The 11,801-nt window shown below is 38.2% G+C and overlaps 1 protein-coding gene across 5 annotated transcripts in view; it reads left to right on the top strand.

Annotated features, from left to right (window-relative positions):
* Positions 1-11,801, top strand: part of DYNC2H1 (dynein cytoplasmic 2 heavy chain 1) — a 367,303-nt gene that overhangs the window by 78,494 nt on the left and 277,008 nt on the right. For all 5 annotated transcript variants that reach the window (XM_051820199.2, XM_002708539.5, XM_051820207.2 and 2 more), the window contains 4 exons: positions 1,495-1,610; positions 5,562-5,761; positions 7,839-8,103; positions 9,971-10,178. In XM_051820199.2, the coding sequence (XP_051676159.2) occupies positions 1,495-1,610; positions 5,562-5,761; positions 7,839-8,103; positions 9,971-10,178 (789 nt within the window). The remainder of the gene's footprint in view (positions 1-1,494; positions 1,611-5,561; positions 5,762-7,838; positions 8,104-9,970; positions 10,179-11,801) is intronic.

Here is an 11,801-nt window from a genome sequence, read left to right on the forward strand (position 1 = left end):
GGCTCTCAAATAATTTTTTGAATAAATAAATCTTTAAAAAACATTTGAACAATAAAACTATCTCAAAACTATTCATTTTTAAAAAATATTAATTTTATTTTTTCTTCAAAATACTGATTTTGGAGTGCTCCTTATTTATTTATTTATTGAGAGGTAGAGTTACAGTCATAGAAAGGAAGAGAGAGAGAGGGAGGGAGGAGAGGGGAGGGCAAGGGAGGGGAGGGGAGGGAGGGAAGGAGGCTGGGCCAATCCAAAGCCAGGTGTCAGGAGCTTCTTCTGGGTCTCCCAAGTGGCTGCAGAGGCTCGAGCACTGCTGCTTTCCCAGCTGGATTGCAAGAGGAGCAGCCAGTACTAAAACCGGTGTCTGTCGCTGCAGGTGGAGTCTTAGTGCACTATGCCACAGCGCTGGCCCCAAATGGTTCTTAGTCAACTAGTTTGCCAGCTTATCACTCAAAAGCTACTGTTTAACGGAGGGAAATTTTGTCATGTCTTTATTTCTAGTAATGGAATTGACTTTTAGCTTCTTTGGGGTAACCTAGAATTCTAGCCCAAATCACTTAAGAGACAGTGGGGAACTAAGATTGATTGAAGAGGACCCCAGTGTTGTGGTGCAGCCAGTGAAGCCCCGCCTACAAATGCCAGTCACATCCCATATGAACGCTGGATTAAGTTCTTGCTGCACCACTTCCAATCCAGCTCCCTGCTAGTGTGCTTGGGAAAGCTGCAGAAGATGGCCCAAGTACTTGCGTCCCTGCACCCCTGTGGGAGATGTGGGTGGAGTTCCAGGCTACTGACTTCAGCCTGGCCAAGCCTTGTTGGTTTCAGCAACCTAGAGAATGAACCAGTGGATGGAAGATCTCTCTTTCTGCCTTTCAAACAAATCTTTTTTTTTTTTTTAATAAAGGTAACAGATAATTGCCATTTAGCATCTTTTTTTTTTTTTTTTTTTTGACAGGCAGAGTTAGACAATGAGAGAGAGGGACAGAAAGGTCTTCCTTCCATTGGTTCACCCCCAAAATGGCTGCTATGGCCTGCGCTCATGCACTTGCAGGGACTCAAGCACTTGGGCCATCCTTCACTGCCTTCCTGGGCCACAGCAGAGAGCTGGACTTGAAGAGGCGCAACTGGGACAGAACTGACACCCAACCGGGACTAGAACCCGGGGTGCTGGTGCCGCAGGCGGAGGATTAACCTAGTGAGCCACAGCGCCGGCCCATTTAGCATCTTAATTAAGGTAATTAGCCAGTTTGTGCAAGATGTGTCTTGTTCCTTGAAACCATAATCCAACTTCAATGGTTTACTTTAGTGTTCATTTTATGGAATTTCTATTAATTATAATAAATAATAATAATAATAAATAAAAATAATAAACAATAACTCCTTTCTATTAATGGAATATCAGTATTTACAGTAGTTATATTCTGTATATCTTTAGTTGTGATGATGGAAAAGAATTTCTCAGATGGTTTTATGATTTCCATGTTTTTACTTCAGGGAACTTTTGACACCACAGCAACATTATGATTGGGGTTTGAGAGCTTTGAAGACAGTTCTGAGAGGAAGTGGAAATCTTCTAAGACAGTTGAAGAAAAATGACACTAAAGAGAGTGGTATGGATGATTTTTCCAAATATAATATTTTATTTTTTAAAAAAGCTTTAATTAGAATAGTTTTGGATTTATAGAAAAATTGTAGATAAAGTATAAGGATATCTATATAACTTGCCTTCAGTTTCATATATTGTTAACAACTTACATTTGTATGACTACATTGTCAAAACCAGTAAACCCATTTTTTTAAAGATTTATTTATTTGAAAGGCAGAGAATAAAAGAAAGAGTGAAAGAGAGAGAGAGAGATTGTCTGTCCACTGGTTCTCTCCCCAAATGGTTGTAATGGCTGGGGTTGGGCCAGGCTGAAGCCAGGAACCAAGAGCTTCTTCCAGGTCTCCCACATGGGTGCCAGGGGCCCAAGGACTTGGGCCATCTTTTGCTGCTTTCCCAGGTGTGTTAGCAGAGAGCTGGATCGGAAATGGAGCAACTAGGACTTGAACCGGTCTACATATGGGATGCTGGCACTGCAGGCAGAGGCTTAAACTGCTATGCCACAGTGCCAGTCTCCCACTAAACCCATCTTAATGAATTGCTTTTTAACCTAAGTCCATACTTTGTTTGAATATTCTCTAGTTTTCATCTAATGTCATAAGTTTTAAATGTGCATTAATATTAGCAATGGAATATATGTAATGGAATAGTCAGTCCACCTGTTCTCAAACTTTAATTTCTATGAGAATTATCTAGTGGCTTATTAAACACAGATTGTTGAACCTTATCCCCAAAGTTCCTGAGTAAGTAGGTATGAAGTGAAGCTTAAGAATTTATCTAGTCTTAAGAACAGAAACCTTAGAAAAATGTGGGAATTTTCTCTTTAAAAAGATAATATACTGGATTCAGTCATTTGTTTTAGCTATTAAGCCACCAAATGGGACATACACATATCATATCTACACCTAGATTGGACTTCCAGCTCCATACCTCATTCCAGCTTCCTGCTATTGTGCACCCTAGGAGACGCTTGTGATAGCTCAAGTTGTTGTGTTCCTACCAACTACATGAGAGACCTGGATTCACATCCTGCCTCCTAGCTTTGGCCTGGCAAAGTCATGGCTGTTGTGAGCATTTGGGGTGTGAACTAGCAGATGGAGCATCTTTCTCTTTCTCTCAAATAAATAAATAAATAGAAATTTTAAATTAATTGGTATACTGTGATTTCATTGGGTTATGGATTTTTTTAAGATTGATTTATTTATTTGTAAGACAGAGTTACAGTGGGGCCGGCACTGTGGCGCAGCGGGTTAACGCCCTGGCCTGAAGTGCCGGTATCCCATATGGGCGCCGGTTCAGGTCCCAGCTGCTCCTCTTTCGATCCAGTTCTCTGTTGTGGCCTGGGAAAGCAGCAGAAGATGGCCCGAGTCCTTGGGCCCCTGCACCTGCGCAGGAGACCTGGAAGAAGCTCCTGGCTCCTGGCTTCAGATCGGTGCAGCTCCGGCCATTGCGGCAAGTTGGGAGTGAACCATTGGATGGAAGACTTCTCTCTCTGCCTCTCCTCTCTTTGTGTAACTCTGACTTTCAAATAAATAAATAAATCTTTAAAAAAAAAAGTTACAGAGAGAGGGGGAGAAACAGAGCAAGAGATCTTCCATCCACTGGTTGATTCCCAAAATCGCTGCAATGGTCAGGCCTGTGCCAGCCAGAAGCCAGGAGCCAGGATCTTCATCTGGGTCTCCCATAAGGGTGGCCTGGGCCCACACACTTGGTTCCATGTTCCACTGTTTTCCCAGACATGTAGGCAGGGAGCTGGATCTGAAGCGGTACAGCTGGAACTCGAGTAGGTGCACATTTGGGATTCCAGCATCATAGGTGGTGACTTTATCTGCTATGCCATGATATCAGCACCCATGTATGAATGTTACAAAAGAATGCCACAGATGTGGAGAGCCCTTCTCATCATAGCATATCAGTGTGTATATAGTAACCACGCTAGCATTGTTGCACTGCTAGTTTGAGTCCTGGATACTCTACTTCCCATCTACCTCCCTGCTAATAAGCCTGGGAAAGCAATGGATGATGGCCTAATTGCTTGGGTTCTGGTATCCAGGTGGGAAGTTGGTGAAGTTCCAGGCTCCTGACTTTGGCCTGGCCCTGCCCTGGCTATTGTGGTCTTTTGTGGAGTGAACCAACCAACTGAAGATTCCTTCTCTCTCCTCCTCTGTGTACTCTGCCTTTCAAATAAATAAATAAATCTTTAAAAAATGTATCTAAATGATATCATTGATAATGTTATCCTTAAACACTTGGCTTAGGTAGTATTTGCCACATTGCTCCAGTATAAATCCTTCCTTCCTTCCTTAGAAGTATGCTAATTCTAGCTTACTCTCAAAGTGGGAAGGTATAGATTAAGCTCCACCATTAGAGGGCTGTATGTTATCTGTATGTATTATTTAAAGTTCTTCTGTAAAAATTTGTCTTCCGGAATTTATGTAATTATTAAATCATTTGTTTATATCTGTTTGAAATTATGTGTATTTATATTATACTTTGCTCATGTATAAGAAATGATTTTTCACTGCAATAAAATAAGTGATTAATCCTCCTAAAGAAATAAATCTATACTTTTATAAAACACTGAATATTCAGACTCTTCAGTTTTGTATTAAAAACTCAAAACACTGTGAAGATAAGAGACAGTATAAAAAAGTGACTATATGCAATTACCTGTTTTGATTTTAAATGTACATGTATACAACTTATAAAAAAAAGGACTGTACTTCAGCCCTATCTTTAAATTGTCATGTGCCAAGGTAGTTATATTTCTTGAAGTACTTAATTCATTATTATTCAGTTTTTATCTTTGATAATTTTTAAGAAATGTTTAATGTGATGATTTTGAACATCCCTCATCTTGATTGTTGAGGAACAGTGGGTTTTTTTTTTGTCTTCATACTATTTGTTGAATCTTTACTTAGTGTAGGGTTAATCTTATGAGTATAAAGTTAACTGAAAATAGATCTTTGTAAAAAGATAAGAATGGGAATAGAGAGGGAGGAGGAAGAAGGTTGGGAGGGAGGCTGAGGTGGGAAGAATCACTGTGTTCCTAAATTTGTGTATATGAAATGTATGAAGTTTGTATTCTGTAAATAAAATTAAAAAAGAAATATTTAAACCATCCTAGTAGTAAATACAGATGATTTATAAGTTTAGTCCTTGAACTAAACTCTAGAGTAGTCAGTCTTTTTGTATATTTAAATCACAGCAGTACTAAATAATTTTAGAAGAAAGAACAGGATAATAAAGTTTTATTTGTTTTGTATTTTTGTATTTATGTATGGATGTTCTCAGTTGGTGGCTAATATCCTTGAAAATAAGAGTCTGGCAATGATATTAGTATTGGCATTTATTTTAGGAATGGATTTGTAAACCATGAATGAGGCTGATCCAAAGTTCTGCTCAACTTGTTGGGTTTTAGTACATAAATCCTCTGGGATGTATATCTAGAGGAATACCTGAATACAGAATTTATCTGTGTTTAAATCTGAACTGTAATAATACTTACTGTTGTACCCCCTCAGGCAAGCCTTTTAAGTCTTTAGAGACTATTTATGTATATATATATGTGTGTGTGTGTGTGTATATATATATATACACACACATATATGTTAAAATAATCATAGTAATACTTTCTTACCTATCTTAAAGAGTTACAAGGATCATATAGTATAAAAGGTAAAGTACTGTGGAAATGCAAATAATTATGATTTTTATTATTAATTAAAATCTGAGTACCCTGTTAATGGGAAGGAGTTCATAACTACTTAGTGATGCTTCTTTATAGCTGTCATAAGATAGTAAGGTAGAGTTGCCAGTTCAATTAAAATGTCTTCAAATGTTATAAAAATCCAGTATACCATATAATGATTAATATTGCATATCAGTGCTATAGAGCACTTAAAACCTTTTTATTAAATTCATAATAAATAACTTTTAAATGAAAATTTTCCTCTAGTTAATGAAAGTCACATTGTGGTACAAGCGTTGAGACTTAATACAATGTCGAAGTTTACATTTACTGATTGCACCCGGTTTGATGCACTGATTAAAGATGTCTTTCCTGGAATTGACTTTAAAGAAGTAGAATATGATGAACTAAGTGCTGCATTAGAGCAAGTTTTTGAAGAGGCCAATTATGAAATCATACCCAACCAGGTAACTGTCAAGAGTATTTTATATTAATCTCTTTTCCTAGAAAATTCCTTTTCAACTCTCCTATCCTTCATCTTTCAGTTTATCTTTCATCTTTCAACTTTAATCTGGTTTAGTCAGGGAAACCTTCTGTGATCTTTTTGCTTTGTACTTCCTTATTTTTATATACTTATCTGATATTTAATTGTTTATTTGGTTAGTATGGATTCTCCCAAACCAGATAGTAATTTCTGTGAAAAGTGAAAGCCATTTGTATTTTTACTCACCATTTTATTCCTAGTCCCCATCCCAGTCCCTGTCATATAATAGATCCATCATGTGTACATATTTTTGAAAGATTTTTATGTATTTGAGAGTCAGAGAGAGAAACATAAATTTCACATCTCCTGGTTCATTCACAAATGCCCATAACAGCCAGGGCTCTAATAGACAGCACTGGGAATTCAGTGCAAGTCTCTTACCTGGGTAGCAACGACTCAACCACTTTGACCAACATATGCTGCCTCCAATGGATCTGATTAGTAGGAAGCTGGAATTGGGAGTCAGAGTTGGAACTCAAACACAGGCACACTGATATGGGATATAAGCATCCCAAGTGGCATTTTTTTTTTAAGATTTATTTTATTTATTTGAAAGTCAGAATTTGAGACAGAGAGATTGAGAGAGAGAAAGAAAAAGGAAGAGACAATGGAAAGCAATCTTTCATCTTCTGGTTCTTTCCCGAAAATGGCTGCAATGGCAAGTGTTGGGCCAAGTTGAAGCCAGGATGCTTCTGGAACTCCATTCCAGTCTCCCATGTGGTTGGCAGAGGCCCAGGTGGTTGGGCCATCTCCCACTGCTTTCCCAGGCATGGTAACATGGAGCTATGTTGGAAGTGAGGTAGCTAGGATGCAAACTTGTGCTCCTATGAGACATTGGTATTACAGACAGCATCTTAATCTGCTGTGCCCCAATGCTGGCCCTCACCAAGTGGCATCTTTCCCACTGTGCCAGATGTTTACCCCATATACTTTTTTTTTTGGACAGGCAGAGTGGACAGTGAGAGAGAGAGACAGAGAGAAAGGTCTTCCTTTTTTCCGTTGGTTCACCCCTCAATGGCCACTGTGGCTGGCACACTGCGGCTGGCGCACTGTGCTGATCCGAAGCCAGGAGCCAGGTGCTTCCTCCTGGTCTTCTATGTGGGTGTAGAGCCTAATGACTTGAGCCATCCTCTACTGCACTCCTGGGCCATAGCAGAGAGCTGGACTGGAAGAGGGGCAACTGGGACAGAATCCGGCACCCCAACTGGGACTAGAACCTGGGATGCTGGCGCCGGCCCCCCATATACTTTTGATAATAGATTATATATGATTTAAGTTTTACTTTCATAATTTTTTAGGAGAAATTATTTTTTGTGTGTTTCTGTAGCACAAATACTAGTTCAAAATGATCATTTCAGGGTTTTTTGTTTTGGATAGAGGTAGAATATAAATGAATGAAATGAATAAAGTATTGAATATATCAAATTTGAGTGGATGAGCTAAGAAAGTAATATGATATTTTATTTTATTTGAGATTTAAATATATTTATTAGAATCAAGGACCTCCAGCTAGAGCGACGTGCAGGGGGGCTTCCAAGAGAGGAAAACCCAAAGGGGACTGGTCAGCTTTAAGTACAATTTCGAAGGAAAAAATAAAACTTAACAATTAAAAACATAGTGAGATTGTCATTCAGTTACCAGGTTGTGACAAAAACCCCTCAAAAGAACTCATTTACAATTCTCCATCCTGTCTGGCCTGATAAAGGTGGGGTAAATAACTCATTTTCACAATAAGCTATGCATTCTGGAGGAGCTTCCTTGCTATTCTAATGGAGGATATTTTATTAAAAACTTGTCAAGCATCAAGTTTCTTTTCAATACTGAATTTTAATAAATATTACATTCTAAATACGTTCAGCTTTACTTAGGTATTGTTCTATTGAAGGCTTTATCTTCCACTGTGGAAACCAAGGCATGCTTGAAATAGAATATTTGTTATAGACTAAAATCAGAGCTGAATATTATAAAGCAAATATGAAATATGTTTTTTTTTCTGCTAGATCAAAAAGGCTTTAGAATTGTATGAACAATTATGCCAGAGGATGGGAGTTGTTATTGTTGGTCCAAGTGGTGCTGGCAAATCAACCCTTTGGAGAATGTTAAGGGCAGCACTTTCTAAAATCGGCAAAGTAGTAAAACAATATACCATGAATCCCAAAGCTATGCCTAAACATCAGTTATTAGGCCATATTGACATGGATACAAGAGAATGGTCTGATGGTGTTTTGACAAATAGTGCTCGCCAAGTAGTTCGAGAACCTCAAGGTTAGTCTTTGTTGTATAATTCATTATTTTACTTAGTAATCTTAGAGAACAATATAGCCTGTATATAATACTGTCTTTATCAATGGATATACATCACCATAAACTATATCATGTAGTAGTTTGATATTTTTCTAAGGCATGTTGTAATTTTGACTATACCTATGCAACAATTTTTAAGATGAGAGAAATAGAAACTCAGAGTAAGTTTAAGTTGGGTGATTTTTTTACTCACAGCCAGCTTAATGTACGGAATAAAATGTTGGATTGCTGAGTTGACATTGTAATGCCTCATAAACGAATGAATCGATAATTTTTTAAAATATTTTATTCATTTATTTGAAAGAGTTACACAGAGGCACAAGGAGAGAGAGAGAGAGAAGGAGAAAGGGAGAGAGGTATTCCATCTGCTGGTTCACTCCCCAGATGGCTGCAACGGTCAGAGATGTGCCGATCTGAAGCCAGGAGCTGGGCACTTCTTCTCTGTCTCCCACGGGGGTGTAGGAGCCCAAGCACTTGGGCAGTCTTGTACTGCCATCCCAGGCCACAGCAGAGAGCTGATTTGGAAGAGGAGTAGACCAGGATCTGAACCAGTGCCCATATGGGATGTCGACACTGTAGGCAGCGGCCTTTCCAGCATTGCCACAGTGCCGGCCCCGATAACTTTTTTTGGGGTTAAAATTGGTGTGTGGATAATGTTAATAATTGTGAAGATTTAAGTGGTCAAATAATAAACTTGTTGCTCTAAATTGTTTTTATTTATTTTTTATGACAACTTTTAGCCAGAATCAGAGGAGATTCTCTACTCTACACGGCATAGTTTAAAAGCAGTACATGAAATGTTCAGAACTCTATAAGCATTTGAAAGGATTTTCAATGTAGTCGGTACATTTTGTATATAACTTCATATTAAGTAAAAATTATATATTATTTTTCAACTACTGCTGGTAACATTTTCCTCTTTGAATTGCTTCAAAAGTCCAAGTATAGCTTGAATCACTTCTGTTTTAGGAAGGATGTATAAAATATTTATTCCCAGAAAGACTTTATGTGCAATTTGCACGCTGTTTTTTGCCTTTGGGACATTTTTTTTTAATTGATTAATTTATATGAAAGTCAAAGTTATAGAGAAGGAGAGAGACAGAGAAAGAGTGTGATTCTCAACCTGCTGAAGCCAGGAGTCAGTAGCTTCATCCAGGTCTTCCCTGTGGGTAGCAGGAGCCTAAAAACCTGGGCTTTTGGAAAACACCTGGGCCATCTTTCACTGCTTTAGTAGGAAGCAATATCAGGAGTGGAGCAACCAGGACATAAACTTGGGCCCGTGTGAGCAAATGTAGAGGCTTTTCTGGCTATGCCACAGTGACAGCCCTGGGGCCAAATTTTTATATATCAGAAAACAAAAACACACACAAAAAACAAGATTTCACAGTTGTGTAGTTTTTATTTTTCATGTAAGGCACCGAACATTGGCTTTCTTGTATTTTCTAAAAAATATATTATGGCAGGCATTCATGTATTCTTATGAGAGAAAGCAAAGACTTGAAAGATACTTTATAGGTAACTCATGGGAATGGTATTCCTAAGCCTTACACACCATATTTTCTTTTAGTGAGATTACCAATTCTGTATGTTTTTCGGTATGTAAAATGTTGTCACATGGTATATAACTGACTCTGACCAGTTGAGTTAGGATTTGTGGTATAGATTCACATGAAACTTTTCAGCTTTTCAACTTTTGTTTTTCATATTTGTCTTCAGAAATAAAAGCTATATTTATAGATACTCTAAATTATAAGACATGACTACTTTATTATTTTTAATTAGCACTGTGTCTTTTTATTTTACTTTCACAATTTTGGCTTGGAAATAGATGTCAGTTCATGGATAATCTGTGATGGTGATATTGATCCTGAATGGATAGAATCTCTGAATTCTGTTCTGGATGATAATCGACTTCTCACTATGCCCAGTGGTGAAAGGATTCAGTTTGGCCCAAATGTGAACTTTATATTTGAAACTCATGATTTAAGTTGTGCCTCACCAGCCACAATATCTAGAATGGGAATGATCTTTCTTAGGTAAGTGATAGAATATTTGTATGCATTATATTAGAATATTCTTTATTATTTTGGTTTCATATCTAAGTAAAATGTGTAGTATGATTTATTTTCTACATTTATGATTAACATTTTTTGTTAGGCTCTAATTCATTCCCAGAGTTCCTATTTTATCACAATTGAAATATTTCAGCAGTTTAGTCTTGTCATAGTTATTACATAATAATTGCTTTTGTTAAGTGGAACATCAAGTATTTAATTTTTCTTTTTCAATATTTTAATTTAAATAATGTGTGAGCTCAGAGAAATGAACATATTAAAATTATAGGCTAAAGGCTAGTAATTTAATGCTAGAATGTGGTATTTTAATCATAGAATCATAGGTTCATTGACTTTTAGGGTTCCATGCCTGAAATACTCTCATGGGCTTTTTAGTCAGATCTGAATGCCTTAAGGGCTGATTCTAAGGCCAGAGTGCTGTTTAGAGCATTTGTGATTCTATGAGTCTGCTGTGTCATTGCTCTTTCTTCAGGTTCTCCTCACTCTATGTGTGAACTCAACAGTGAACTTTGAATGTAATCCTTTGTTCTGTTTTGAAATTCATTTTTCTTATCACCTAAGAAAGGGAAAAAAATTATCAACAGCTTTGGATAGTAGTAATGTTTTGTGATTTCTTCTTTGGGTAAGAAAGGGCAGGGCTGAACATCAGAAGGTTTACCTGAGTAATAAAGAAGACAGGGATGAAGCATCTATTGGCATTGGGTGGGGGAGGTACCTCCCTCCTGGCTTGGTTTACTTTCAGATCCCCTCCTGGAGACATCAGGATCTGCCATCTGCTAGTGCTCATCTGAAGGCACATTGCCCACTGGGAACCTTTGCCATCAAGAACATTTACACGCCCACATTCAAATAAATGCATATTCCCACTCAAATCATTCATTGGGCTGGAAGATGTTCACTTCCAGGATGTCCTCCCTAAACAGTGAGGGGCACTGTTGAGTTTTTGCACTCACAAAAGCCCCAGGATGCCGTATGCATTCTCCCTCCATCCCTTTCTTCTCCCCGACTTCTGCCTTTTCCTGTGGTACCCTAGAGACTGCAGATGCACTAAAGAGACAGGGGGTAGGGGCAGAAAGCAAGGAGAAGCATTTTACGATTCCTCAAGCTGTCAATCCCGCTACACACGTTCCAATAGTAAAGTCAGCCCTCACTACATTATCAGCAGGCAACTTTCTCCTCTTTTCCAAATTCAACAGCAACTCATTTGATCTCTACAGTACTCTGGCCACCCCGTGGCAAGCTGGTAGACAACGGATGACCAAAGCCCTTCAGAATTCTCTCTGTTGTAGCCATCTCACCTTGGAGAACTTTTCTTCCCTTTTTCTTTCAACTGACTGAGTTAACCAATATGTGAAACAGCATCAAGTAATGGTTGCTACAGGGGCTCAGGGCCTGCAGGAACTCTGTAATCGTTCCCTTTTGTAACACGTCCAGCTCATTGGACAAAAGCAAGGGAGGAAAAGCAATCAGTTGAGTGGAAACAGCGCATTTTATAAAGGAGTAGAGTTTTATTCCCACGGTATCTAAATTATACTTGTTATAAGTAAAGTGAAATAATTTAGGGGCAACTATTTTTTCCAGCAG

The sequence above is a fragment of the Oryctolagus cuniculus genome, chromosome 1, assembly GCF_964237555.1.
Source record: "Oryctolagus cuniculus chromosome 1, mOryCun1.1, whole genome shotgun sequence".
Classification (NCBI taxonomy): domain Eukaryota; kingdom Metazoa; phylum Chordata; class Mammalia; order Lagomorpha; family Leporidae; genus Oryctolagus; species Oryctolagus cuniculus.